At 46.4% G+C, this 27047-nt stretch overlaps 2 protein-coding genes across 4 annotated transcripts in view; both read right to left on the bottom strand.

Annotated features, from left to right (window-relative positions):
• Positions 1–25533, bottom strand: part of ITGA6 (integrin subunit alpha 6) — a 142102-nt gene extending 116569 nt beyond the window's left edge. Inside the window, exon 1 of one of the 2 annotated variants that reach the window (XM_040357745.1) lies at positions 25241–25533. In XM_040357745.1, coding sequence (XP_040213679.1) covers positions 25241–25410 — 170 coding nt within the window. In that variant the 5' untranslated portion in view covers positions 25411–25533. The remainder of the gene's footprint in view (positions 1–25240) is intronic. The other variant, XM_040357746.1, reaches the window with a different exon arrangement.
• On the bottom strand, positions 15912–17872 carry LOC120944013. Of its 2 annotated transcripts, XR_005750347.1 has the most exons (3): positions 17696–17872; positions 17253–17468; positions 15912–17012 (listed from the first exon to the last, which is right to left on the bottom strand). XR_005750347.1 is itself a non-coding variant. In XM_040357748.1 (2 exons), the coding sequence occupies exons 1-2, from the start codon at positions 17859–17861 to the stop codon at positions 16594–16596; spliced, it is 1041 nt and encodes a 346-aa protein (XP_040213682.1). In that variant the 5' UTR covers positions 17862–17872; the 3' UTR covers positions 15939–16593. The 2 variants fall into 2 exon arrangements, 1 of the variants encoding a protein (XP_040213682.1); XM_040357748.1 differs by having other exon boundaries at positions 15939–17468.
• Positions 25534–27047: the final 1514 nt, after the last annotated feature.

Here is a 27047-nt window from a genome sequence, read left to right on the forward strand (position 1 = left end):
ACGCCGCCGTAACATAGGGAGAAAGTCCTTTCTGAATACAGAACTTGCACCCTAATTTACGGCGGAAAATAGACAAATCTATCTGAATCCGGCCCTTAGTGTTTGCAATAGACGCTATTTTCACTAGATACACCTCTGCTTACTGATACTGGGTCCTGGACATTTTATACCCCCAATGGCCATAATCCGGCCCCCCTAAAGTCTGAAGGACATAAAACTGGCCCTTTGTTGGAAAAGTTTGGAGACCCCTGCTATAGTGTATACTAAAAAAAATAATAATTGCTGTTCACTGCTAAAGTGTTCGGTTTGGCTTGAAGAAAAATTGGCAACCCTAATCTCGACATTATTGTCAGAATCCCTGCACAGCCTGGACTGGCCCTGTGACGTCAGCTGACAGCGGAATTTAGCCCGCTGTTGGCTGAATCTGGGTTACAGGAATGCAGAACAAAGTGGACTCCTGTGACTCACGGGAGAAGTATGGCCAAAGCTCTTTTAATCTCCCAAATGCTGGGAACTTCCCAAATCAACACATTAAAAAAAAAATAATACAGTAAATAAAGATAACAACTCCCTAGGTCTGCTCAAAAACAGCCGCTACGTAAAGATCTGGCTTGTTCACACCCAGAAGGGTGAAATAATCGCACCTCTGAACAGAACAGACACTGAAACGTTTCAGAAGAATTTCACACTGCACACGTCACGTCCTCTGAGAAAACACTGTCTGTAGTGTGAAATACAAGCGATCTTGTGTTTATGGCAGAATAAAGCCGGTATTTCAGTTTACCAGCAGCGCAACAATTTTCTATGTTACTTTAATAGCTCCAGAATTTGTCAAACTTGTCCATACATGCACATAGAGACAGAGCCAATATTATAATGACAATTGCTATAACAGAGAATGCCGAACATGCGGTCATCATATGAAAACATCTGTCATGACTACAATTTACATTACAAGACATTGGGGGCTCGTTATACCCTACATATAAAGTTACTATTGTTATAACTAATAATATTATTACTGATTTGCAAAGATCTATCATCTCGCATGTACAGGAAATCATTCGGTAAAGCAAATTACCAAAAGGAAATCCCAAGTGGATTTTCATAAACATATAGATTAAAGGGGTTGTAAAGGTTCGTGTTTTTTCACCTTAAAGGGGAGTTCCAGGCATTTTTTATGTTTATTAAAAGTTGGCAGCTATAAAAAGTGTAGCTGCTGGCTTTTAATAAACATGCATTTCACCTGCCCCATGGTACAGCGACGCGCCGGCGTCCTCATTGTTACTGTGGGCGCATGCGCGAGCGGCGCTGTGCTATCTGATTGGACAGGCGATCACCTGGGACCTGTCACGTGTCCCAGGCGATCGCCTACAGGGAGGGGCCGCCAAAAGGTGATATGACGTATCGCCTTAGCGGCCCCTGGGCGGAAGGAGGAAGTGGGACAGGATGTCCCATTCCTCCTGAAGCCCCCACTCCCCCTGGAAAAAAATACATGCCAAATGTGGCATGTAAGGGGGCAAGGAGTGGATTAAGCGGAAGTTCCACTTTTGGGTGGAACTCCGCTTTAATGCATCCTATGCATTAAGGTGAAAAAACACCTGGCAATCAACGGGCCTCCACCCCTCGGCCCCATTTTACTTACCTGAGCCAGTTCACCTGCAAGGCGAGTCCCCAGCGTCCTGTTCTTCACTGAGTCCTGGCGTTGATTGGATAGATTGATAGCAGCACATTCATTGGCTCCCTCTGCTGTCAATCAAATCCAATGACGCAGGCGCCGGGGGATGGGGCCGAGTCATACACTCGGCATCTATGGATGCTGAGTGTATGACTCAGGAGCCCGCCCGCAAGGTAACCCCCTCGGGAGAGCTCTTCTCCAAGGGGGTTATCTAATGTGGGGGGGAGCCGCGAGAGCCGCCGAAGGACCCGAGAAGACGAGCATCGGGGCTACTCTGAGCAAAACGAGCTGCACAGTGGAGGTAAGTATGAAAAAATAAAATAGAGCCGGTTCACACAGGGGCATCCCGATTTACAGCGCGACTTTGCAAGGCAACTTCAGTGCGTCTTCAGTCGACTTCAGCGCGACTTGGAACAACTTACAACGCGACTTAAAGTTGCCTTTGGCTGTGGCCAATCACAGAATAATCAGCTCTGTAGGAGGGAGGGGTTTGCCTGAGTAAACTATTTTCTCTTCCTGTAAAGTTGCTTCAGTTAAGATGTGATCCGACTTTGGAGGCGACTTCCATTGAAAGCATTGGGTACAAGTTGCCTAGAAGTCGCCTTGAAGTAGTACAGGAACCTGTTCTGAAGTCGGAGCGACTTCAGTAGTGTACAGTAAGACGGCTCCATTCACTTCAATTGAGTTGCTCATGTTGCGCGACTTGGTGCGACACTAATTGGATTCCAAGTGTGAATCGGCACTTAGTATCCCTTTAAGAAGACTCTCCTATAGCTGGTCATACATTATACAAATTTCTTGTTCAATTTCCTTTAGATTTAACTTCATACCATGTAGTGCAAGGGCCCACATGATTGCATACAAATTGAAAGTGTTTCGTTTTGTCCTCGTATTATATTGGTTTTGCAGGGGTCAAGTCCTGGAGAAAAAAGTGTTGGAACTCCCACCCAAGAAAAAAAAGGATACGCTCATATGCATGTTTTTTTTTTTAAGCAAGTTCTTTCTAAATTCCACGATAACTCGCAGCAGACATCCGAAATGTCTCCTGGCAACAATGCCAAAAGCTCCCAGGAGACATTGCGGCATCTATATACAGGAAGTGGCCAGTAACATAAAGGATTACTAAGGTTCGCCTGCCCCTGACAGCGACTCAAGCTGGGCATCGCCGCTCAGTGAAGGATTGACTCGGGCGGCTCGGCTGCTTTAGTCCTGCAAAGGGAACTGCGTTCCTGCTGTGAAAAAAGTGCAGGAACTCCGTTCCCACGCGTTCCCGCAGGACTTGAGCCCTGGTTTTGGCAAATTAAAGGAAAATTGTACAAGAAAGCTGTATAACGTATGGTCAGCCTATGAAGGTCTCTATAGCTCCGCAAGACTTGAGATCTGTCTAAATATAGAGTGTGATGAGACGTCTGTAAACTTGAGAAAAATCACAGGAAGTCTGCCGTATTTTGGTAATATCTTTCTTTAAAACCACAACGTTATTTCAGTTGCCATCAAGTGTAAGCACTTTGCACTTGTATATGTGACTGTTAAAAACGTCTTGCATGGTTTGGTTTTGGGTGTTGTAGATCAGTGGTCTCCAAACTGCTGATACCTTTCCCTGTTTAAGGCCCGGTTCATACACAGGGGCGGCACGACTTTGGGGGCGACTCGGCAAGGCGATCTTAAGACGACTTGAGAGGCAACTTGCAAAATGACTTCTGTATTGAAGTCAATGCAAGTCGCCACGAGTCGCCCCCTAAGTCGTACAGGAACCTTTTTCTAAGTCGCAGCGACTAAGTCGTCGCTCCTATTAGAATGGTTCCATTGAATAGAGCGGACTGCGACTTGTCGGGCGGCTGAGTCGCCTGACAGGTCGACCCTGTGGGAACCGGCTCTTAATGTAGCTCCTAGAATATATATGAGCATGATGGATACTAGTTTTTCAGGTGAAAGGTCATTGAGCAAATTGGCACTGATAAAGAATTATCTGAGGACCACGAAAGACTGCTCTGTGTCTACTGGCTGTGGAGAGCAGTGTCCTCAAGATGATACAGTTTGATGGGTTAAAGATTTTGCAGATGCTAAGTCCTGAAAAAAAGACTTTTTGTAAATATTGTAGTGTGATGTATGACTTGCCAGTTCCAATTACCTGTGTAATGAGTATTCTTACAAACTGGGGCAAACCCCCTTTATTTTTTTACAACAAATGTGGTTTATTATTCGTTTTAGTTCACTTTTTTATTTGTCATATCATTAGCCACTTAAGCCCCGACCAATTTTGCTGGTCAAAGACCAGGCCACTTTTTGCGATTCGGCTCTGCGTCGCTTTAACTGACAATTGCGTGGTCGTGCGACGTGGCTCCCAAACTAAATTGGCGTCCTTTTTTACCCACAAATAGAGCATTCTTTTGGTGGTATTTGATCCCCTCTGCAGTTTTTATTTTTTGCGCTATAAACAAAAATAGAGCGTCAATTTTGAAAAAAAAAAAAAACATTTTCTTTTTGCTATAATAAATATCCCCAAAAACATTTTTTTCCCCTTAGTTTAGGTCAATACGTATTCTTCTACATATTTTTGGTAAAAACAAAATCGCAATAAGCGTTTAATGATCAGTTTGCGCAAAAGTTATATCGTCTACAAAATGGGGGATCGTTTTATGGCATTTTTATTAATAATTTTCTTTTTACTAGTAATGGCGGCGATCTGCGATTTTTATCGTGACTGCGACACTTTTGACACATTTTTGGGACCATTGTCATTTTTACAGCGATCAGTGATTACTGTGAAAATGACACTGGCAGTGAAGGGGTTAACCACTAGGTGGCACTGTGGGGGTTAAGTGTGCCCTAGTGAGTGCTTCTAACTGTAGGGGGGATGGGCTGTGTGTGACAGGACAGTGATCACAGCTTCCGATTACAGGAAGCTGTGTTCACTGTCCTGTCACTAGGAAGACTGGGGAAATGCCTTCTTCCTCACCGTGACACGATCGCGGGTATGCCAGCGGACATGGAGTCCGCGGGACCCGCGGTCAAAGTCACGGAGCTTGCGGCAGTGACGCGCGTCCACAATGCCGCTTCCTAAAGGGGGCGTATATATACGTCCTTTTTCAAAAACGATTAGTTGGCCGATTATTGTTTCGATTAATCGGATAATAGCCTTAGAAAAAAAAATTTGGGCCAATTTGTTGTTGGGCAGATTACAAAACACAAATTGCCGCAAAACACACTTTTCTGCAGCTTCTCCATTGAAGTATTTTGAACCAAAAAAACAAAATAGCACAATTTTGCGTTAAAAAGTCCTTGCCCTTTCCAAATACGCAGCAGCTGAAAAAAAATCATGGATGTGAACCTGTCCCATAGGGATACATGTAAATGAACTGTAGTGTGTTTGTGCAAAAAGAACCAAAAAACACAGAGATGTGACCCCAGGCCTGAGATGTTTAGTAACATAATGGGGTTAAAAAAACTAAAATAAGTACAAAAAGAGCAAATAATGGCTACTGTAAGGGGTTAATTTTTTTTACTGTGGGACAGTGAAAGTAATATTTACAGTAGCGATTTGCTTTTTTGTACTATAAAGGGCTAATTTTAGTTTTTTTAACCCCATTATGTTACTGGCCAATTAATCGATTATGAAAATTGTAATCGATTAATTTCATAATCGATTAGTTGTTTCGGCCCTACTATCAATGTTCACTTAGGCGACAGCGCTGGTCTCTGTATTTGAAGCATATATAGTTGAAAGACACAATGGGGATTATTTATCAAAGGCAAATACACTGTGCACTCTGCAAGTGCACTTGGAAATGCAGTCGCTGTAGATCTGACGGGGACATGCAAGAAAAATACTTTTGCTTGTACATGATTGGATGATAGAAATCAGCAGAGCTTCCTCTCATTTCGATCGTCCCCTCAGATCTACAGTGACTGCACTTCCAATGCACTTGTAGTGCAACGTGGATTTACCTTTAGTAAATAAACCCCACTGTCAGATAATGCCAGGGGCGGACTGACAACTCATGGGGCCCCCGGGCAATAGAAGATTATGGGGCCCCTCTGGCTTACAGATGGCCACCACTCCAGGAGGCAGTGCAGAGGCAGGGCAGCTAAAATCTTGGGATCTTCACATTAAAAGCATGTCAGTTTCGGACATATCAGGGACAGATCTAAAAAAAACACAGATTTTTACATACTGTCCCTGATTTACTGAGCCTGGCAACCCGGATGGGGCCCCCTAGTGGCATGGGGCCCTCGGGCAGTGCCCGAGTGACTCAATGGTCAGTCCGCCCCTGGATAATGCCCAACATGCCAATCTCTCCAGGCCACCTTACGCATGGAAATGGTTGAGCTGCATTCTATACAAGACCTGAATATCTCTAGCAGTGATTGAATGCCATATATCTGGCCAGGCTTTGCACCTGTGTCAACGGACTTTCAAACAGGTTTTGCAACCTCATACATGTCTATGGGAATGTAAATACAGGTCAGAAGGAGGTGGACTTCAGGAAAAATACACCTGTCAAAAAATTCTGAATGATCTCAAAAACTGATGCCATCAACACAAACCAAAGCCAACTGATATAGACCCAAAGACCTAGGGGTTCATTTACTAAAACTGGAGTTTATTAAATCAACCCAAGGATGTGATCCAAGGATCCCAGAGTTTCTGTAAATTGTATAATCTTTCACCCGAGGTAGGTGCCACTTTCTCATATGTCATGCAAAAGGTTAATAAAAGACTTAAAGGGTCACTAAAGGAAAAACATTTTTTTGCTGAAATGACTGTTTACAGGGTATAGAGACATAAAAGTTAACTGATTCCTTTTAAAAATGATTAAAAATTTAATTTAATCTATCATACAATGTGCCTCTAGTTTCACGTTCGGTTTTAAAGTTACATACATGAAGTTCCGGGTGAGAGGTGAGTCGGGAAGACTCACAGCACAAAAACAACAAATCCAGGGCAGTGTTTTGTTTTTAAAATGAATCTGATTGGTTCTGAGGAGTTTTAGACACACAGTAATGACAGCTTAGACCACCGTGAAAATCTCCCAGTACCATGGTTATAAGGAAACAGGCAACCAGGAAGTGTGGAGATCACAGCAGAATTACAGCCACTTCAAAGCATAAATGAACAATGAGGACATGAAACCAGTACTGCAGTAAGGTAAAGGAAGCTATTTAGCTAAAAAAAAAAAATCCTTTAGTGACCCTTTAAGGTCCTTGAAAAGCACAGTTGGCTTCCTCCAGAACCTGGCAATTGTTTGCTTTGCAGCAGTGGAAAATTTGAAAGCAGACGGAAGTTGGTACAGTCAAGCTTTTTTTCAGAGTTCTTCAAAAGGGCTTTATTTAACCACTTTCCCACCGGACCATTTGTCAGCCTTAAGACCAGAGGTGTTTTTACAATTTTCCACTGCGCTGCTTTAACTGGTAATTGCGCGGCCATACAATGTTGTACCCAAACAAAATTTGCGTCCTTTTTTTCCCACAAATAGAGCTTTCTTTTGGTGGTATTTGATCACCTCTGCGTTTTTTATTTTTTGCGCTATAAACAAAAATAGAGCGACAATTTTGAAAAAAATGAATATTTTTTACTTTTTGCTGTAATAAATATCCCCCAAAAATATATAAAAAAACTTTTTTTTTCCTCAGTTTAGGCCGATACGTATTCTTCTACATATTTTTCGTAAAAAAAATCGCAATAAGCGTTTATTGATTGGTTTGCGCAAAAGTTATAGCGTTTACAAAATAGGGGGTATTTTTATGGCATTTTTATTAATATTTTTTTTACTAGTAATGGCGGCGATCAGCGATTTTTTTTTCCGGTATTGCGACATTATGGCGGACACTTCGGACATTTTTGACACATTTTTGGGACCATTGGCATTTTTATAGCGATCAGTGCTATAAAAATGCATTAGATTACTATAAAAATGCCACTGGCAGTGAAGGGGTTAACACTAGGGGGCGGGGAAGGGGTTAAGTATGCCTGGGTGTGTTCTTACTGTGGGGGGGGGGGGTGGCCTCACTAGGGGAAACACTGATTTTCTGTTCATACATTGTATGAACAGAAAATCAGCATTTCCCCTGCTGACAGGAACGAGAGCTGTGTGTTTACACACACAGCTCCCGTTCCCCGCTCTGTACCGAGCGATCGCGTGTGCCCGGCGGCGATCGCGCCCGCCGGGCACACGCACGGGAGTCGGGGGCGAGCGGGGAGCGCGCGCGCGCGCCTCCGGCGGCGCGCACGCGCCCCCTAGTGGCGGCTATACGATAGGACGTATAGCTACGGGCTCTCGCCCAGGAGAGCCGACCTGCCGCCGTATAATGACGGTGCGCGGTCGGCTACTAGTTAAGATAGTATTGGCTATCTGATAAGCACAGAATCAAAAACATTTCAGGCAATGCCACCAACGATGTATCGTGGCCTAGGCCTAGGGCAGCACTTTGCAGAGGGGCAGCACGGAAAGAGTCCCCTCCGGCTTGTGCTTCACTGTTAGTGTAGAGCAAGCTGTTTCTATTTTTGACTGTCCTATTATCCTGGACCACAAACCTTCCTCACTGTAATATATGTTTTCTGCTGCACCATTGGCATGGTTATATCTTCTTAGTCCTCTCCATAAAATTATCAGAAATTTGTGCTTAAAGTAGAACTATAGGCAACACTTTTTTTTTTCATTTTGGATAGAGTAAGGGAGGGTTATATCCCCTGTCTGTTTATTTTTTACCATCCCGGACCCATTGCAGAGATTTCCCTTCACATCCTGCCCCATAGCCAAACAGGAAGTGAGAGGAAATCTATAGAAATTAAGGGAATCCATTGCCCCCTCCCCCCAGGCCCTAATAACTAGTGTCCCCACACGAGAAAATATCTTAAACAGAAAGAGGTTTGGCCTTGACAGGAAGGGGTGGGTCATATTTAAATTAGGGGGTGCACAAGTTTAGTCAGGCCTAGGGCAGCACAAAACCTAAATACACCACTGAATGCCACCATATGTATCAAAATGTGCCATCAGTTTTCTTGTGAAAAAAAAAAATGTGCCATCAGTTCTGAACCATCGGGATAGACACTGGTATTACGTGTGAAAGGTGACTAGGTACCAACCTATCAATGATTTGAACTGGTTTCTGTAGCTAAGAAATTTACTGAGCTTCTTGAAGTGTAAGGCTCCATTCACACCTTGGCGTTTTGTCGCCTGTAGCACAACGCTATTGCAGCCTGAAATACGCTGGAGGGGTGATTTAACATTGTCGGCTATGGAGATGGTTCACATCTCCACGCCGAATGCCGAAACGCCGTACGCCTGAAGCTCAAAACAAGTCCCTGACCCTTCAGGCGGCTTCGGCGTTCGGCCATAGCCGACAATGTGTAAATCACCCCTCCAGCGAGAACCGCAGTAAAAAACAGCACGTTTTGTCGCGGCAAATCGCGGGACAAAACGCCTAAATTTTTCTCTGCAAATCGCGGGAAAATACGCCGCGTTCAGGTGTGAATGCAGCCTAAGGCCTCGTACACACGACCGTTTTCCTCGACAAAATCCATCAAGAAACTTGGTGGCAGAGCTTTTTTGACGAGGAAAACGGTCGTGTGTATGTTTTTCGTCGAGAAAACGGTCATGGATCTCGATGAGAAAAAAAGAGAACAAGTTCTCTATTTCCTTGTCGGGAGTCTCAATTTCCTCGTCGTGTTTCTCGTCGGGCTGGTTTACGACGAGAAACACGTTCGTGTGTATGCTTAGAAACCCGCGCATGCTCAGAATAAAGTATGAGACGGGAGCGCACCTTCGGTAAAAGTAGCGTTCATAATGGAGATAGCACATTTGTCACGCTGTAACAGACTAAAAAGCGCAAATCGTCTCTCACCAAACTTTTACTTAACACGCAGTAACATGAGATTAGTAAAAGCAGCCCCAAGGGTTGTGCCAGTGGAATGGAACTTCCCCTTTATAGTGCCGTTGTACGTGTTGTACGTCACCGCGTTTGAGAACGACGGGATTTTGTCTTGACAGTGTGTACGCAAAAAAAGCTTGACAAGAGTCTCGACAAGCCTAAACCCTCGTACACACGCCCGAGGAACTCGACGGGCAAAACACATCGTTTTCCTCGTCGAGTTCCTTGTTAGGCTGTCGAGGAACTCGACAAGGCAAGTTTCTCCATTCCCGTCGAGGAAAAAGAAGACATGCTTTTTTTTTGGCTCCACGGGGTCCTCGACAGTTTCCTCGTCGAAAAATGTACACACGACCGGTTTCCTCGGCAAAAATAATTCCCAGCAAGTTTCTTGCTGGTTTTTGCCGAGAAACTCGGTCGTATGTACGAGGCCTGACAAGAACCTCGTCGAGGAAAACGATGTTTCTTTTACGACGAGATTCTTGGTCATGTTAACGAGGCCTAAGACCAAGGTAGGACATTTTTCGGGGGGACTCAAGTAATCAAGGATGGACTTAAAGCGGAGTTCCGGCCACAATTTCACTTTTTAAATATAAATACCCCTGTAATACACAAGCTTAATGTATTCTAGTAAAGTTAGTCTGTAAACTAAGGTCCGTTTTGTTAGGTTGTTACAGCATTTAGACACTTTATAAAATAGAAATTGACTGGGGCCATCTTAAGTGTGGGCATCATGAAGCCAGACTGTATGACTTCCTGTATTTCAGCCTTGCAGATCTCGCACATGCTCAGTGCTGCACAAGCAGTCTAATAGGTTTCAGATCAGGTTTCAGCACCTGTACTGTCCAAGTCACATGATTCTTCGAGGGGGCGTGCACAGACTCCTGGAAAGTTACACCCACTACATTCCCAGGAGTCTGTGCGGTGTAGGTTAGGAAGTTTAAGCACCTAGGTGCAGGAAGAGGGAAGATTAACTATTCTGCCTAGCAACAACACTTTGAAGGCATCTAAAACATTTTTTTTTTCTTAAAGGACTAATGACATTTTTTTAAAACTACTGATGTAATGTTATATTTATGGGTGGAACTCCACTTTAAGGGGGGGCGCAAGTAACCTGCATATCTATGGTACAGCTTATAAATGTCATAATTCAAATCCGTTTTACTTTTGGAAAATAGAACTAGATTGGGTTAATGGTTGGTTTGGTTAAATAAACCTGTAATAACAGCCATGTATTGAATGCCTCTACAGACAATACCTGTGTAATACATCTGCACAGAAATATTTTTGTAACGTGCCAACAGCTCCACCTCACTTCAGTTTAATGTTACAGTGATGTTTTATTGTGCAGCTGACAGTCAGCATACAGAGAAGCCATCAGGGTGTGAAAGGGCAGTGCAAGCACAGAGAACAATACAACCCATCTAAGGGCAAGGGAAATGGAATCTGAAAAACGAATTCCCACAGGGACAAAAGTGCATGTGGGGGCAGGGGGTTGTGGGGAGCAATTAACCCTACTGCTGTGATTACAATCAATCAGGATCCCATAGAAAACAGATTTGTCCATCACAATGGAAATACAAAGCCTAAAGCTACTGCAAGCTCCCTTACTGAGCAACCCGTGAGTTCTCCAAGTTAGAGGAACTACGAGCGTCAGCCTGTTAGATAGAAAGTAGTTTCACTTCCCCCCGGGTGCAATGTATATAATCTGTGGGGCCTTGTCATCTTAGTATTATTATAGAAGATCTAAACCCAGACACGGAAATCTCCAATATGCTTTAACATGCTAATCAACTTCAAAAGCTCCTTTCAATCGGAATTTTTCATTAATGTTGGCTTCACACCTGTGTGTTGTGGTAACACGTGGTCAAATAAGTGTGGCGAGGTGCACTGTGTTAAACAAAAAAAAAGTGCAGGTTGGGTCTCTTTCTATTACCATTAGGCCCCGTACACACGCCTGAGAAACTCGACGGGCAAAACATGTTCTCTATTTGGCTCGACGAGTTCCTCGTCGGTTTCCTCGGCCAAAAGTGTACACACGACCGGGTTTCTCTGCAGAATACAGCTCCGATCGAGTTTCTGGCGTAATTCTGCCGAGAAACTCGATCGTGTGTACGGGGCCTCAGTTGGCTATCTATTGTAAAGGGTTAGCAGTTCTGCCTAGCAGCACTAGGGGTGGTTGTTCAAATCCCAACCACGGCACTACCTGCATGGAGTTTGCATGTTCTCCCTGTGCCTGGCTGTGTGGGTTTCCTCCGGGTACTCTGGTTTCCTCTCAGGCCTCGTACACAGGACCGAGTTTCTCGGCAAAAACCAGCAAGAAACTTGCTGTTTTTTTTTTTTTTTTGCCTAGGAAACCGGTCGTGTGTACACTTTCGACGAGGAAACTGTCGAGGATCCTGTCGAGCCAAAAAGAGAGCATGTCTTCTTTTTCCTCTACGGGAATGGAGAAATTTGGCTCTCCGAGATCCTCGACAGCCTAACAAGGAACTCGACGAGCAAAACGATGTGTTTCGCCCGTCGAGTTTCTCGGGGCGTGCGTACGAGGATTCACACTCCAAAGACATGCTGGTAGGTTACCTGGCTCCTGTCTAAATTGTCCTTAGTATGTACTGTGTGAATGTGAGTCAAGGACCTTAGATTGTAAGCTCCTTGAGGGAAGGCACTGATGTGAATGTCTAATATAAATGTGTAAAATTGACTGCACTATATACCGTATTTATTGGCGTATACCACGCACTTTTTTTCCCTGAAAATCAGGGCAAAATCGTGGGTGCGCGGTATACGGCGATACCCGCTTTCCCGCGCCGAGTTTGAATACTGCGCCGACATATACCGAGCGCAGTACACTCGTGTATTGTCGGGCAGTCTCGGGTCCTCTCGCGCTGACGTCCTGGACGTACAGGACGTCAGCGCGAGAGTTGCCGAGCCTGCCCGATGGTACACGAGTGTACTGCGCTCTGTATATGTCGGCGCAGTATTCAAACTTGCCGCGGGAAACAAGCGGGGAGGACGCCGCAGAAGGACGCCGGACCCGACGAAGAGGACACCCGAAGCCGCAGATGGACGCCGGACCCGACGAGGCCGCCGATGGACGCCGCGCAAGACACCAAAACTGTAAGCACAAAAAAACTTTTTTCCACAGGAATTCGGGGCAACTTTAGGGGTGCGCGCTATACGCGGGAGCGCGCTATACCCCGATAAATACGGTAAGTACCTGTAATAAATGAATGAGCTGCTTTAAGCCCCTTAAACATGGGTGTTGCTAGTCGCGTAAAACCAGGCAGTTGAGGTGTGTTTTTAATGCCTATCTAAGGCCTAGTACACACCGGCTTGAATGTTGGGCGACATTGGCTGGTTCATTCGGTCGTGTGTATGGAAGCCGGTCACGACTTAGGGGTCAAGTCTGTCGACTTGCTCCCAATCAGCACTTTCAGCCAATGGCTGAGAGCGCTGACCGGAGTGTACTAGTGGGAAAATAGCACAGCAGGGAAGATAGCTGTACTACTAACATTGGATTTTTAGTACAGTGGCTCTCACCTGAACTGTGATTTTTTTTCGATTTGACTCGCTGAAAAAAAGTAGCATGTACTAGGCTTAAACCCGGCATTCACTGCCAGACAACCCCATACTTAATGTCATGACCCCGATGCCTTGCGACCACACAATTTTTATCTTGGGCTGCAGAGTTTGACATGTGATATCATCTGTCAAACTCATGTACTGAGTTCAATGAGACTGTGCCACAACCACTTGCATTGCATGCAACTGTCGCATGGTAGTGCAGCATTACAGGGTTCAACAAGATGGTGAGGAAGCGATATAATGCCTCCTCATTGCCTGTCAAATGCCCTCTGAAAAACAATCCAGCAGGCACAGCATCTCACCCTTTTTTTTAAATGCGGCTGCATGGAACAGAATGGCGCTGTGGCTGCTCTGGCATCATGTGGTTTGACACACCTGAAAATGCGTGGCATTTTCTGATGCATTGGGAAGCAGTTAAGAACAGTACGTTTCCTGAGGTTGTCGGCAGGTCAGGGAACGCAGACAATTTACACGCTTTCCCGAACCTGCTACAGTGAACCCAGTGCTAAATATTTTCTGGGGAAAAACAAGACAATTATTTATCATAAAAAGTGCTTCAGCAAACTAAATATCCAGTTAGTGTTTAGTTCTTAGTGTTTAGTTGTATTTAAATAACAGTCCAAATGCCACACACAATGTAACAAATCTATTAGCAAAACAGGATTTTCTGTTTATATATTTCATATTTTTTTTCTCTTTTTTTAACCCTAGAGGAACCCAAAAAAATAGATTTCATGTCTCATTTTATGATGACGTTTACTCTTCTACAATGTGCTGGAAAGAGATGAACCGCTGTCAGTCAATAGCTAGAACATGAGGTTCCCTTTTTGGTGCACCACTGCTCCAGAGGCACTGCCTGGCAAGCTGAGAGATGTGGTGCCACAACCACGGGTGGTTCATCAACAGATAGATCTTCTGAGAGGCGCCTATGCCTGCATGCTGAAACCCCATGCTTCAGTTATCAACCTTTCTCCATAAAGCACAAACCTACAGCTCTGCGACTGCAGGGGAACTATAAGTGCCAACATGCCAGGGCTCAAGTCCTGCGGGAACGCGTGGGAACGGCGTCCCTGCACTTTTTTCACAGCAGGAACGCAGTTCCCTTTGAAGCCGAGCCGCCCGAGCCAATCCTTCACGAAGCGGCGATGCCCAGCTCGAGTCACTTCTTTCTAAATCCCGCGATAACTCGCGGCAGACCTCCGCAATGTCTCCTGGGAACAATGACAAAAGCTCCCAGGAGACATTACGGCATCGAGGAAGTGAGGGAATACCCGCACACTACCCGATGAATCCATATACAGGAAGCGGCCAGTAACATAAAGGCTTACCAAGGTACAGTGGATCGAAAAAAAAAAAACATGCGGTTCAGTTATTATGCATATGAGCGTATAATTTTTTGGGTGGGAGTTCCCACACTTTTTTCCCCAGGACTTGACCCCTGAAACATGCCCTAAATCAATGTCATCTCATCTCTTGTACCCCTTGTTTACCAAGTATGGTTACGTTCATGCTTGAGCTTTTTCTGCGTGTATGCGCAAATTTATGGATATTTCAGTCTTTTCATTGTAGTCAATGGAAAGCTAGTTATTAGGAGAAGAAGCAAAAAAATTGTGCTAAAAATGTGTCTTACGCGTATTGTTTAGGTGTTGTCATTGAAGTCTCTAGGAACCAAAACTTCGAACACACTATTCCCACCGCAGACGTTCCTATAAAAATGGCTGTGCATATATATGGGTGCTAAAATGACCAGCGGCTGGAACCATGCCAAGTCAGAGCAAAAGAATGTCACCAGCACACCAAGGATCTCCGAAATGGGTCCTAAGCTTTAATTAGCAATCACATCATTACAGCAGATTGCAACGTGTCGGAGCCACACAGGACCCCTTCATCAGGCATGTGACAGTCACGTGCCTGATGAAGGGGTCCTGCGTGGCTCTGAAACGCTGCAATCTGCTGTAATGATGTGATTGCTGATTAAAGCTTAGGACCCATTTCGGAGATCCTTGGTCTGCTGGTGACATTCTTTTGCTCTAGGAACACATACCTCTGCCCCGAAGAAGCTCATGTACTTTTTTTGAAGTTTAAGCGGAAAGTTTAAGTGGCACAATACCTCGGTGTGAAGGGCACTACTAAATATAATGGGAGTCAAGCACTTCGGGAAATGGGCTTCAAATCTCCCAAGGTATTACATGTTTGTAGTGCACGATTTATCATGAAGAGCCTTGCCACCATGTTTTAGACATATAACATGTTTTAGACGCATTCACACATTATGCCCGGCCCCACTGTCAGCTACCTGTTAAACTATTAGAGAGTCTGACAGCTGGTACCAGCCTTTAGGGCAGCATGTGCGTAGGGATGAATGCCCGGAAGGCAGACTTATTGCATTCCGAGCATTTGTCCCTTGACACATACTGCACTAAACATTAGCAGCACATCCAGCCGCAACAGTTGGCAGCCCCACATAGAGTTCAACAGCTGCCGGAAGCGGAGCTGGATGGTGCACCTGCAGCCTCATGCATCACTGTTAAACTACAGGGTTGCACTGACACCGGTATCGGGATTATACAGAGAATTTGCATGCACACTCGTATGCATGCAAATGCTCCGATACTGTTGCAGTGCGATTTAAACCCATACAAAATGAATGGGCTCAAATCACACTGCAAATGTTTGCACGCAATGTAAAAAGGAATCCGGTGCACTTCCGCTTCTGTGTGAATCCAGGCTTGTCATAGTGACTTCAGCCTGGGTTCACACAGGAGCGGTGCGAGAAACCACATGTGATTCAAACACAAATCACATCCCATTTCTGTTCAAATCGCATGCAATCCTTTTCAGTATTATTTGAGCCAATTCATTTAGTATGGGCTTAAATCGCACTGGTAAATACTACACCAAAAGTATAGGTCCTCATACTCACCAGTGAAAAAATCGGTGCAACGCTACTAAATGCCCAGTGTGCATGAGGCCTTTTACTCCCTTGAGACATCAGCACATTAAACAACACGTGAACTTTTTTTTATTGTATCGTAGTGCTATGCTACACAGGTGTCTGAACAGGCACCACAGAAAACAGTTGTCTCTTGCCTGCAGTGAATTCCTGTGTTCTAACATTGTATGGCAAAGACCTGAATGAGGCCTTAGGTCAGGTACTTCTGACACATTCATTGTCTGGCAGGCTTGCTCAACCTTTTAACCCTAGAGGAACCCAAAAAATAGTTTTCATGTCTCGAGGCACCCTTACTAAAACCAATTCATCAGGGCTCAATAGGAACAATGCTCCTTATATTGGTGATTAATAGGAAGAATGGCCCCCGTTAAAGTGGTGCTCAGAATTCCACCCGACAGCTAAAAAGATATTTGGTGTCATGTTGCTGGCTTTGTTAAGTGGTGCTGAACCTTGAACTCTGTAGGCATCATCAAATAGGTGGTTAATTAGCCACAGCTCAAGGAACCCCCTAGAAACCTCTGGAGGAACCCCAGGGAGCCACGGAATCCTGGTTGAGAATGGCTGTTGTATGGTATAGACCTGAATGTGGCTTTAGGTCAGGTACTCCTGACACATTCATTGTATGGTATAGACCTGAATGAAGCCTTAGGTCAGGTACTACTGACACATTCATTGTATGGTATAGACCTGAATGTGGCATCACTGCTAAACTACAGGGTTGCACTGACACCGGCAACGGGATTATACTGAGAATTTGCATGCACACTCGTATGCATGCAAATGCTCCCATACTGTTGCAGTGCGATTTATGGTATAGACCTGAATGAGGCCTTAGGTCAGGTACTTCTGAAACATTCATTGTATGGTATATACCTGAATGAAGCCTTAGGTCAGGTACTACTGACACATTCATTGTATGGTATAGACCTGAATGTGGCATCACTGCTAAACTACAGGGTTGCACTGACACCGGCAACGGGATTATACTGAGAATTTGCATGCACACTCGTATGCATGCAAATGCTCCCATACTGTTGCAGTGCGATTTATGGTATAGACCTGAATGAGGCCTTAGGTCAGGTACTTCTGAAACATTCATTGTATGGTATATACCTGAATGAAGCCTTAGGTCAGGTACTACTGACACATTCATTGTATGGTATAGACCTGAATTTGGCCTTAGGTCAGGTACTCCTAACACATTCATTGTATGGCATAGACCTGAATGAGGCCTTAGGTCAGGTACTCCTGACACATTCATTGTATGGTATAGACCTGAATGAGGCCTTAGGTCAGGTACTCCTGACACATTCATTGTATGGTATAGACCTGAATGAGGCCTTAGGTCAGGTACTTCTGACACATTCATTGTATGGTATAGACCTGAATGTGGCATCACTGCTAAACTACAGGGTTGCACTGACACCGGCATCGGGATTATACTGAGAATTTGCATGCACACTCGTATGCATGCAAGTGCTCCGATACTGTTGCAGTGCGATTTAAACCCATACAAAATGAATGGGCTCAAATCACACTGCAAAGACCTGAATGGTATAGACCTGAATGAAGCCTTAGGTCAGGTACTACATTCATTGTATGGTATAGACCTGAATGAAGCCTTAGGTCAGGTACTACTGACACATTCATTGTATGGTATAGACCTGAATGTGGCCTTAGGTCAGGTACTCCTGACACATTCATTGTATGGTATAGACCTGAATAAAGCCTGAAGCCTCGTACACACGACCGAGGAGCTCGACGGGCGAAACACATCGTTTTCCTCGTCGAGTTCCTTGTTAGGCTGTCGAGGAACTCGACGAGGCAAGTTTCTCCATTGCTGTCGAGGAAAAAGAAGACATGCTCTCTTTTTGCCTCGACGGGATCCTCGACAGTTTCCTCGTCTAAAAATGTACACACGGCCGGTTTCCTTGGCAAAAAAAAAAATCCCAGCAAGTTTCTTGCTGGTTTTTGCTGAGAAACTCGGTCGTGTGTATGAGGCCTTAGGTCAGGTAATCCTGATACATTCATTGTATGGCATAGGCCTGAATGTGGCCTTAGGTCAGGTACTCCAGACACATTCATTGTATGGTATAGACCTGAATAAAGCCTTAGGTCAGGTACTCCTGACACATTCATTGTATGGTATAGACCTGAATGTGGCCTTAGGTCAGGTACTCCTGACACATTCATTGTATGGCATAGACCTGAATGTGGCCTTAGGTCAGGTACTCCTGACACATTCATTGTATGGCACAGACCTGAATAAAGCCTTAGGTCAGGTACTCCTGACACATTCATTCTCAGTCAATTCTAACTGGTTTCAAGCTATTTAAGATTTATTGGCTAAAAATACTTGTCCTGAAGTTTTATACATCATTTTATCATATACAGAAAATCTGATTTTCTTTTTCCAAGTGGAATGAAAGTAAAAACTTAAGAACCTGCGCCCAACATTTTATATTTAACTGTACATTTAATAATAACTTTAACATTTAACTTTACATTCATGTTCAGATCGAACGCCACTTTTCCTGTATCTATGTCATTTTATAACAATTTCGAGTAACTGCCACTTTATTGTCTTGTAGTAAATTGTTCATTTGCTAAGACACATCCTGTCTGCGGTAAGAATCAAGAAGGCTGCAAGGGCGCAACACATAGATGACTTATCAGTTTAATCATTTACCTAACATCTACCAGTTCCAAAGTTCACTGAGCAGTGATGTGAGGCATACTGTATGTTCAAACACAAGATCCACAATAAAGCACTTACATTCGACCTGTGCAGGAGAGCTCCCAGAAAGCCTGCAGTGCAAGATAACATCTCATTCCTCATAAGTAATACATTGTAAGACATATTCTGTACTAAGAATAACCGTGCAGCCACTGGAAACTGCCCCATGCAACCTGCAGTACTAAACACATCACCAGTAGTCAGCCAAATGCTCCATTTCATTGTGTAACCTGTACTATAGCCATGGAATAGAAATACTCATTGCTTGGGACAAACAAGCACCTCCTTCTTAAAGCAGAACTCCAAGCAGATATACTGTACAATAATGTTTCTATTAATAACAGCAGAGCTCAGGCTGGTGAAGAAGAAGCAGCACAGGAAGCCGATCAGTTGTGCTGCACTGCTAGGAGCATGCTGACAGTGGTAGAGGCAAGAAAACTGCTGGCAGAGCTTTTTGCCAAAAAACCTGGTCGTGTGTATGTTCTGTCATCGAGAAAACTGCCGGGAATCTCGTCGGGATTCTCGTCGACCTGTTTCCCGATGAGAAAACTGTGTGTGTGTGTGTATGTGGCTACAAGCTTACCTGTCCTCCTGTAAGCCCGCGCATGCTCGATGAGACTTTGACGCATGCGCGGTAGCTTACAAGGGTAGTGTAGGGTGAAGCAAGATGGCGGCGACGGTATTGACGGTATAGGTATAGGCTACAGGTAAGCTATAATAAGGCTTACCTGTAACTATCCAGGATATTTCCTAAATCTGTATAGTTTAGGAGATGTCCCCTGTCCCCTGCGTATGCTGATGTCATCGGCACATGCGCACTGGGGCAAACTGAAGCAATGGCACATAAGTGCCTTGCTTCAGTCCACGTGCCGTTACCGGCGACTCCTGCGCGCATGTGCAAGAGTGACATCATCGCGGATCTGGCTAATCACAGCGCCGAAGCCCGCGGTACCCGGAAGTCACTCCGGGAGAGATGTCCCCGCCGGAGGGGGGGGACGAGGACCACTGCAGGGGCTTTGATGTAAGGTAAGTAATTCATAATGAGCTAGTATGCTATGTATACTAGCTCATTATGCCTTTGTCTTGCAGGGTTTGTTTGTTTTTTCCCGAGGGTTTACAACCCCTTTAATGACAACCCCAAATTGGCTCGCAGAACGCAGGGCAAAACGTAAACTCGGATGGGAATTGGATGGCAGGGGTCTGAACACCCATGCGATCCGATTTCAGTGCGGACCACAAAAAGGATTCTTCACCATTTTGGTCCGAATACAATGCGATTTTAGCCATACAAATTGAAATTGCACAGACATCGCATGTGATGTGCACAGGAATATGGTGCGAATCAAATGCGATGGCTGGCATCACATTAGTGGAAACCCAGCCAGAGCGCACAAGACCAGGGGGGTTTCTAAGGGTCTAGGACTCCGGGGGCATCTCTGGGAATACAGATTAAAAATGCTGAGGGGCTGGCAAAATACTATGATGGCTGGCTTGGATCAAATCTGAGTCTTAAAACTAATATAATCTAAACAAATAAACAAAAATGAATGTCACATTATGACGACATGGCTAAAAATAAAAATAAATATTACTGTTTAGAATAAAAAATAAACAATAAGAAATGAATTGAAAAGAAGATAAATTATACAATGTTACATAACTGGATTATGCATAAAATATATTATCTCCATATCTCACAGGAGACCGAGACACCCAGCAGAAGACCTGGGACACGTGCCCTGAGTGCCAAAGTCTACCAATCACTTCACACAAGACACTGATATAAACCCATCAAATCGAGGAAAAAAGCAATTGCCCATAATGCAATGCCTCTATTAAGTGGTACTAAACCCAAAAACAAACATTTTATATATATATATATATATATATATATATATATATATATATATATAAATATATATATATATATATATATATATATATATATATATATATTAGTTTACCAGTCCTTAATGGTGGCTGCATTCATTTTTTTTTCCTTTATTTTCACCTAGTGATCTAACCAGTAAGTCTGTTATCTTACAACTTCCTTTACCAGACCAAGCTGCCCAGAAAAAGTGGCAGTTAGAGGGTTGAGACAAACCATTTACCACTGACAGGGGCGCCTACAATAGTCAACTTTTATTCATTTATCTCAATAGGATAAAATGTTTACAAGTGAAAAGCTGGGTATACACTAGTAGAATTTTGGACAAAAATTTGCACAAAAATTCTCAGTCCACGTGAACGACGTTTGAAAGCAATTCAAGGTTTCAACTGCTTGTAATTTGATTTTTGGAAAGAATGGACTTTACCAAACGAAAAAACACACCAACACCTTTGATGACATGAAAAGAAGATAAATGATACAATGTCCTATAACTGGACTATGCATAAAATATATCATCTCCATATCTCACGGGGGACCGGAAGACCCGGGGCACGTGTCCTGAGTACCAGAGTCACAGGGGACCGGAAGACCCGGGGCACGTGTCCTGAGTACCAGAGTCACAGGGGGCCGGAAGACCCGGGGCACGTGTCCTGAGTACCAGAGTCACAGGGGACCGGAAGACCCGGGGCACGTGTCCTGAGTACCAGAGTCACAGGGGACCGGAAGACCCGGGGCACGTGTCCCGAGTACCAGAGTCACAGGGGACCGGAAGACCCGGGGCACGTGTCCCGAGTACCAGAATCACAGGGGACCGGAAGACCCGGGGCACGTGTCCTGAGTACCAGAGTCACAGGGGGCCGGAAGACCCGGGGCACGTGTCCTGAGTACCAGAGTCACAGGGGACCGGAAGACCCGGGGGACGTGTCCTGAGTACCAGAGTCACAGGGGACCGGAAGACCCAAGGCACCTGTCCTGAGTACCAGAATCACAGGGGGCCGGAAGACCCGGGGCACGTGTCCTAAGTACCAGAGTCACAGGGGACCGGAAGACCCAGGGCACGTGTCCTGAGTACCAGAGTCACAGGGGACCGGAAGACCCGGGACACGTGTCCTGTGTACCAGAGTCACAGGGGACCGGAAGACCCGGGGCACGTGTCCTGTGTACCAGAGTCACAGGGGACCGGAAGACCCGGGGCACGTTTCCTGAGTACCAGAGTCACAGGGGACCGGAAGACCCGGGGGAAGGTGTCCTGAGTACCAGAGTCACAGGGGACCGGAAGACCCGGGACACGTGTCCTGAGTACCAGAGTCACAGGGGACCGGAAGACCCAGGGCACGTGTCCTGAGTACCAGAGTCACAGGGGACCGGAAGACCCGGGGCACGTGTCCTGAGTACCAGAGTCACAGGGGGCCGGAAGACCCGGGGCACGTGTCCTGAGTACCAGAGTCACAGGGGACCGGAAGACCCGGGGCACGTGTCCTGAGTACCAGAGTCACAGGGGACCGGAAGACCCGGGGCACGTGTCCCGAGTACCAGAGTCACAGGGGACCGGAAGACCCGGGGCACGTGTCCCGAGTACCAGAATCACAGGGGACCGGAAGACCCGGGGCACGTGTCCTGAGTACCAGAGTCACAGGGGGCCGGAAGACCCGGGGCACGTGTCCTGAGTACCAGAGTCACAGGGGACCGGAAGACCCGGGGGACGTGTCCTGAGTACCAGAGTCACAGGGGACCGGAAGACCCAAGGCACCTGTCCTGAGTACCAGAATCACAGGGGGCCGGAAGACCCGGGGCACGTGTCCTGAGTACCAGAGTCACAGGGGACCGGAAGACCCGGGGCACGTGTCCTAAGTACCAGAGTCACAGGGGACCGGAAGACCCAGGGCACGTGTCCTGAGTACCAGAGTCACAGGGGACCGGAAGACCCGGGACACGTGTCCTGTGTACCAGAGTCACAGGGGACCGGAAGACCCGGGGCACGTGTCCTGTGTACCAGAGTCACAGGGGACCGGAAGACCCGGGGCACGTTTCCTGAGTACCAGAGTCACAGGGGACCGGAAGACCCGGGGGAAGGTGTCCTGAGTACCAGAGTCACAGGGGACCGGAAGACCCGGGACACGTGTCCTGAGTACCAGAGTCACAGGGGACCGGAAGACCCAGGGCACGTGTCCTGAGTACCAGAGTCACAGGGGACCGGAAGACCCGGGGCACGTGTCCTGAGTACCAGAGTCACAGGGGACCGGAAAACCCAGGGCACGTGTCCTGAGTACCAGAGTCACATGGGACCGGAAGACCCGGGGCACGTGTCCTGAGTACCAGAGTCACAGGGGACCGGAAGACCCGGGCGACGTGTCCTGAGTACCAGTCTAACAACCACCCCACACAAGGCGCTGATATAAACCCATTAAATCCGGGATTGGATGTTAGTCTCGGTTCACATATGTCCGGCCGCGTCTTCAGCGTAGTTTTTAAAAGGAGTTCGGTGTTGTTTTGCTCACTGGTTTAGCTGTGATTCAGGTGGGAATTTTTACTTGAAATCGCATAGCAATCAGACTGAAAAACGCACAGGATTCTTCTTAATAACAGACTACGGCCACCCCAGGCATATGTAAGCCAGCCCCATTGATAGACGTTGGTTTCACGTTGTGCGAATTGGATGCGGCTCACAATTCACTAATTTGCATATATGTGAACCAAGCCTTAGAAATTTGGACATTTAAGAAATATTTTCCGCCCTGCATCATTGTGGTTGAAAATGAAAGTTGGCCCCACCAATGATTAGAAAGGTGAATGAACGTTCTTACAACCCAAAATGTTGTTACAAAATTCTACTAGTGTATACCCAGCTTTAGTTGGCATTCATCTTTGGGGTCAATGCACACTGGGCTTAAATAAATGGCAGGAAAAAAAACACTCATATAGAAAAGTAGTCTCCAAACTGCGGCCCGGGGGCCGGATACGGCCCTTTGCTTGCTTTTATCTGGCCATTGGGGCACTATTCCTCCTAATGACACCAACAAGGGGGGTGTTTCGTCACATATGGCTACCCATCACATTTGACTACCTGCTGGAGTGTGCATGCGCCACGCCGCCATATGCGTTCCAACACTTTTACAAATGTGATAGATAGCGGAATGTGACGAACAATGCTAGAGAATTTAGCTGAAAGGAATTTGTGAACGTTTTAGTAATTGCTTTTCGATTAGAATCTAGCATTTGTAAAAGTGTTGGAATGCATATGGTGGCGGCGCGCATGTGCACTCCAGCGGGTAGCCAAATGGGATGGGTCGCCATATGTGATGAAACAGGGGCATGGGGCGTGACTCATTCCACTGACACCAATAATGGGGCACTATTCATCCCACTGACACCAATGATGGGACACTATTCCTTCCACTGACACCAATGATGGGACACTATTCCTTTTACTGACAACAATAATGGGTCACTGTTGCTTACACTGACACCAATAATGGGGCACTATTCCTTCCACTGACACCAATAATGGTGCACTATTCCTTCCACTGACACCAATAATAGGGCACTATTCCTTCCACTGACACCAATAATGGTGCACTATTCCTTCCACTGACACCAATAATAGGGCACTATTCCTTTCACTGACAACAATAATGGGTCACTATTCATTCCACTGACACCAATAATAGGGCACTATTCCTTCCACTGACAACAATAATGGGGCACTTTTGCTTTGACTGACACCAATAATGGGGCACTATTCCTTCCACTGACACCAATAATGGGGCACTATTCCTTCCACTGACACCAATAATGGGGCACTATTCATTCCACTGACACCAATAATGGGGCACTATTCATTCCACTGACACCAATAATGGGGCACTATTTACTCCACTGACACCAATAATGGGGCATTATTTATTCCACTGACAGCAATGATGGGGTTATTGTGGCATTTTCTACCCCTGTTGGTCACAGTCCGGCGCCTCTAAAGTCCGAAGGACATTAAACTGGCGCCATGTTTGGAAAGTTTGGAGATAAAGAATATTTTTGTACAGGCATTTAGAGTTTTCCTTTGCCTAAAACTCCTTTCAAAAACACAAAGCAGAATTTGTTAGTGAAGTCCATCTAAATCTGCTAATGCACCTAACACACCAACAATGCTGGCTCCCAAGGGTGCCTCCATTGCTCCTCTATCCAGAGTGGAGACCCCCTAAGGCTGGAAGCGTGTTACTGGCCGGATCACCAGGTGACAATAAAAATAACAAAGCCTAAAAAAGAAAACGAATGCAGCCATCACATCTGATGAATCGTAAACAGCAAAATATGAAATTGTCGGGTTTATTACCGCTTTATCTCTAACAGCCATTGCACTGCCACTTGCCAACCACCGTGCCAACAATCACCCTGCCCTTCACCCTCTAGATCTAAGCAGAGAAGTTGTGCAGCAGTTCTCTAGCTGTCAGTAATAAAAGGATTTCTAGAAACTTTGCCCGGATCTCCTCCGACACCTGAGCCGTCTCTATAGGTAGGTGGTGAACTTACAGTCTCCGGTCCTGGGGTTGTAGCTGCCAATGCATGGCGAGGGAGAAGCCGAACAAACTCCCGGGCTCTCCTCCCTTGGAGATGGCATTGTCGGTATCCAGATTGAAGGCGGCGATGAGAGTCGCGGAGAGGAGCGCGGCACAGGACAGGTAGAGCCAGGCGGGAGACATGCTGGTGGCTTCTTCTAGTGGCGGCTCCGCTCTCTCTCTCTATTAGTTCTCACGCTGATTTCCTCCCCCTCCGCTTCTTCTTTTTATCCGGGTCCCCCCTCCTTCCCTCCCTCCCTGCCTGTGTGCCCTTTCCAGTCCCCTCCGCTCAATGCAAGCCTTGTTCTCTGGAGGGATCGGGCTCTTTATATGTCACACACCCCGCCCTGCCTGATGCCTGACTACCCAGCAACCTGCCTGATGCCTGACTAGTACCCACCACCCTGCCTGACTACCCAGCAACCTGCCTGACTACCCAAGTCTTGTCTGCCAGCTCTCTTCTCTTCTTCAGGGTTCCCTGCCCAGCCCACTCCTCTCTCCTCTCCCACTCCTCACTCCTCACTCACTGTGTCCTGTATGAGCAGCAAGTGATCTCCATCCCAGGGAGGGGCTCATACAATACAGAGGTCTGGGCAGGCAGCCAGGGGAGGATCTCTGTCTATGGCCTCAGGTAGCACAAATCCTCCAATGGGAGGCTGCAGCTCCTGATTCCAGGGACAGAGGAGACACTGGGTGTCCAGGAGCTGCAGCCTCACCCACCAGCCCCCAGCACCATGCTTCTAGATAATTGGATTGTGCCTGAGCTGCATACAGGTTGCTTTATTCCACCTATGAGCTGCTGCAAGCTTTTCGTACCCTATCTACCAATTTTCTTTTATTTGAAAGGAATTTCCTTGTCCGCTTGATTATTTTTTTTTTTGTGATAGGGTACTGCATTACTTTAAAGCGGAGTTCCACCCAAAAGTGGAACTTCCGCTTATCTGATTCCTCCCTCCTCTAGTGCCACATTTGGCATCTTTCAGGGGGGAGCAAGTACCTGTTTTTTGACAGGTACCCTCTCCCTATTTCTGTCGGACCTTGCAAGGTACATGATCAGGGGCGGAGTGACCATTGAGGCACTCGGGCACTGCCCGAGGGCCCCATGCCACTAGGGAGCCCCATCAGGGTTGCCAGGCTCAGTAAAACCAGGGACAGTATGTAAAAATCTGTGTTTTTTTTACACCTGTCCCTGATATGTCTGAAATCGACATGCTTTTGATGTAAAAATATCCCAAGATTTTAGCTGCCCAGCCTCTGCACTGCCTCCTGGCGTGGTGACCATCTGTAAGCCCAGGGGCCCCATAATCTTCTATTGCCCGGGGGCCCCATGAGTTGTCAGTCCGCCCCTGGGTACATCAGAAGTTCAGGCTCCCCTCCTCATTCCCCTGCTGCCAGGCTAGTTAGAGAGCACAGAGTGGGGACGCAGGGAACATGCGCAGTGGGGACCCATCTGTGAAGCCGAAAGGCTTCACTGCTGGGCTCCCTTACAGACAATGGCAGTGGCAGCACCCAAAAGCCGAAGGAAGCATCGGCTGCGGTGCCGACAGCGGCGGCTGGTGTTTTATTTTGGGGGGGGGCGGCAAACAACCCCACCCACGGGCCGCCAGTGGAGCGGCACTAGCACAACTGCCCCCCCCCCTGCGGCGCAGCACTAACACCCCCAGCAAACCCCCTCCCCCCACCCACTGTCCTTACCCAGGATGCGGGCGGTTAGAGCAGCGGTCAGAGCTGGCGCGGGGTGGGCTCCGGGAAAGCTGCTCTGGTGTCCTCTCCTGGAGCAG

Source organism: Rana temporaria, chromosome 6 (genome assembly GCF_905171775.1).
Source record: "Rana temporaria chromosome 6, aRanTem1.1, whole genome shotgun sequence".
NCBI classification, from domain to species: domain Eukaryota; kingdom Metazoa; phylum Chordata; class Amphibia; order Anura; family Ranidae; genus Rana; species Rana temporaria.

Excerpts from the sequence above, each read along its gene's own strand:
- LOC120944013 (XM_040357748.1), bottom strand. The coding sequence starts at position 17,861 with ATGTGTTTCGCCCGTCGAGCTCCTCGGTCGTGTGTACGAGGCTTCAGG. Across the intron at positions 17,469-17,695 it reads TGACCTAAGGCTTCATTCAG|GTCTATACCATACAATGAAT; the intron begins GTCTATACCATA and ends TGCCACATTCAG.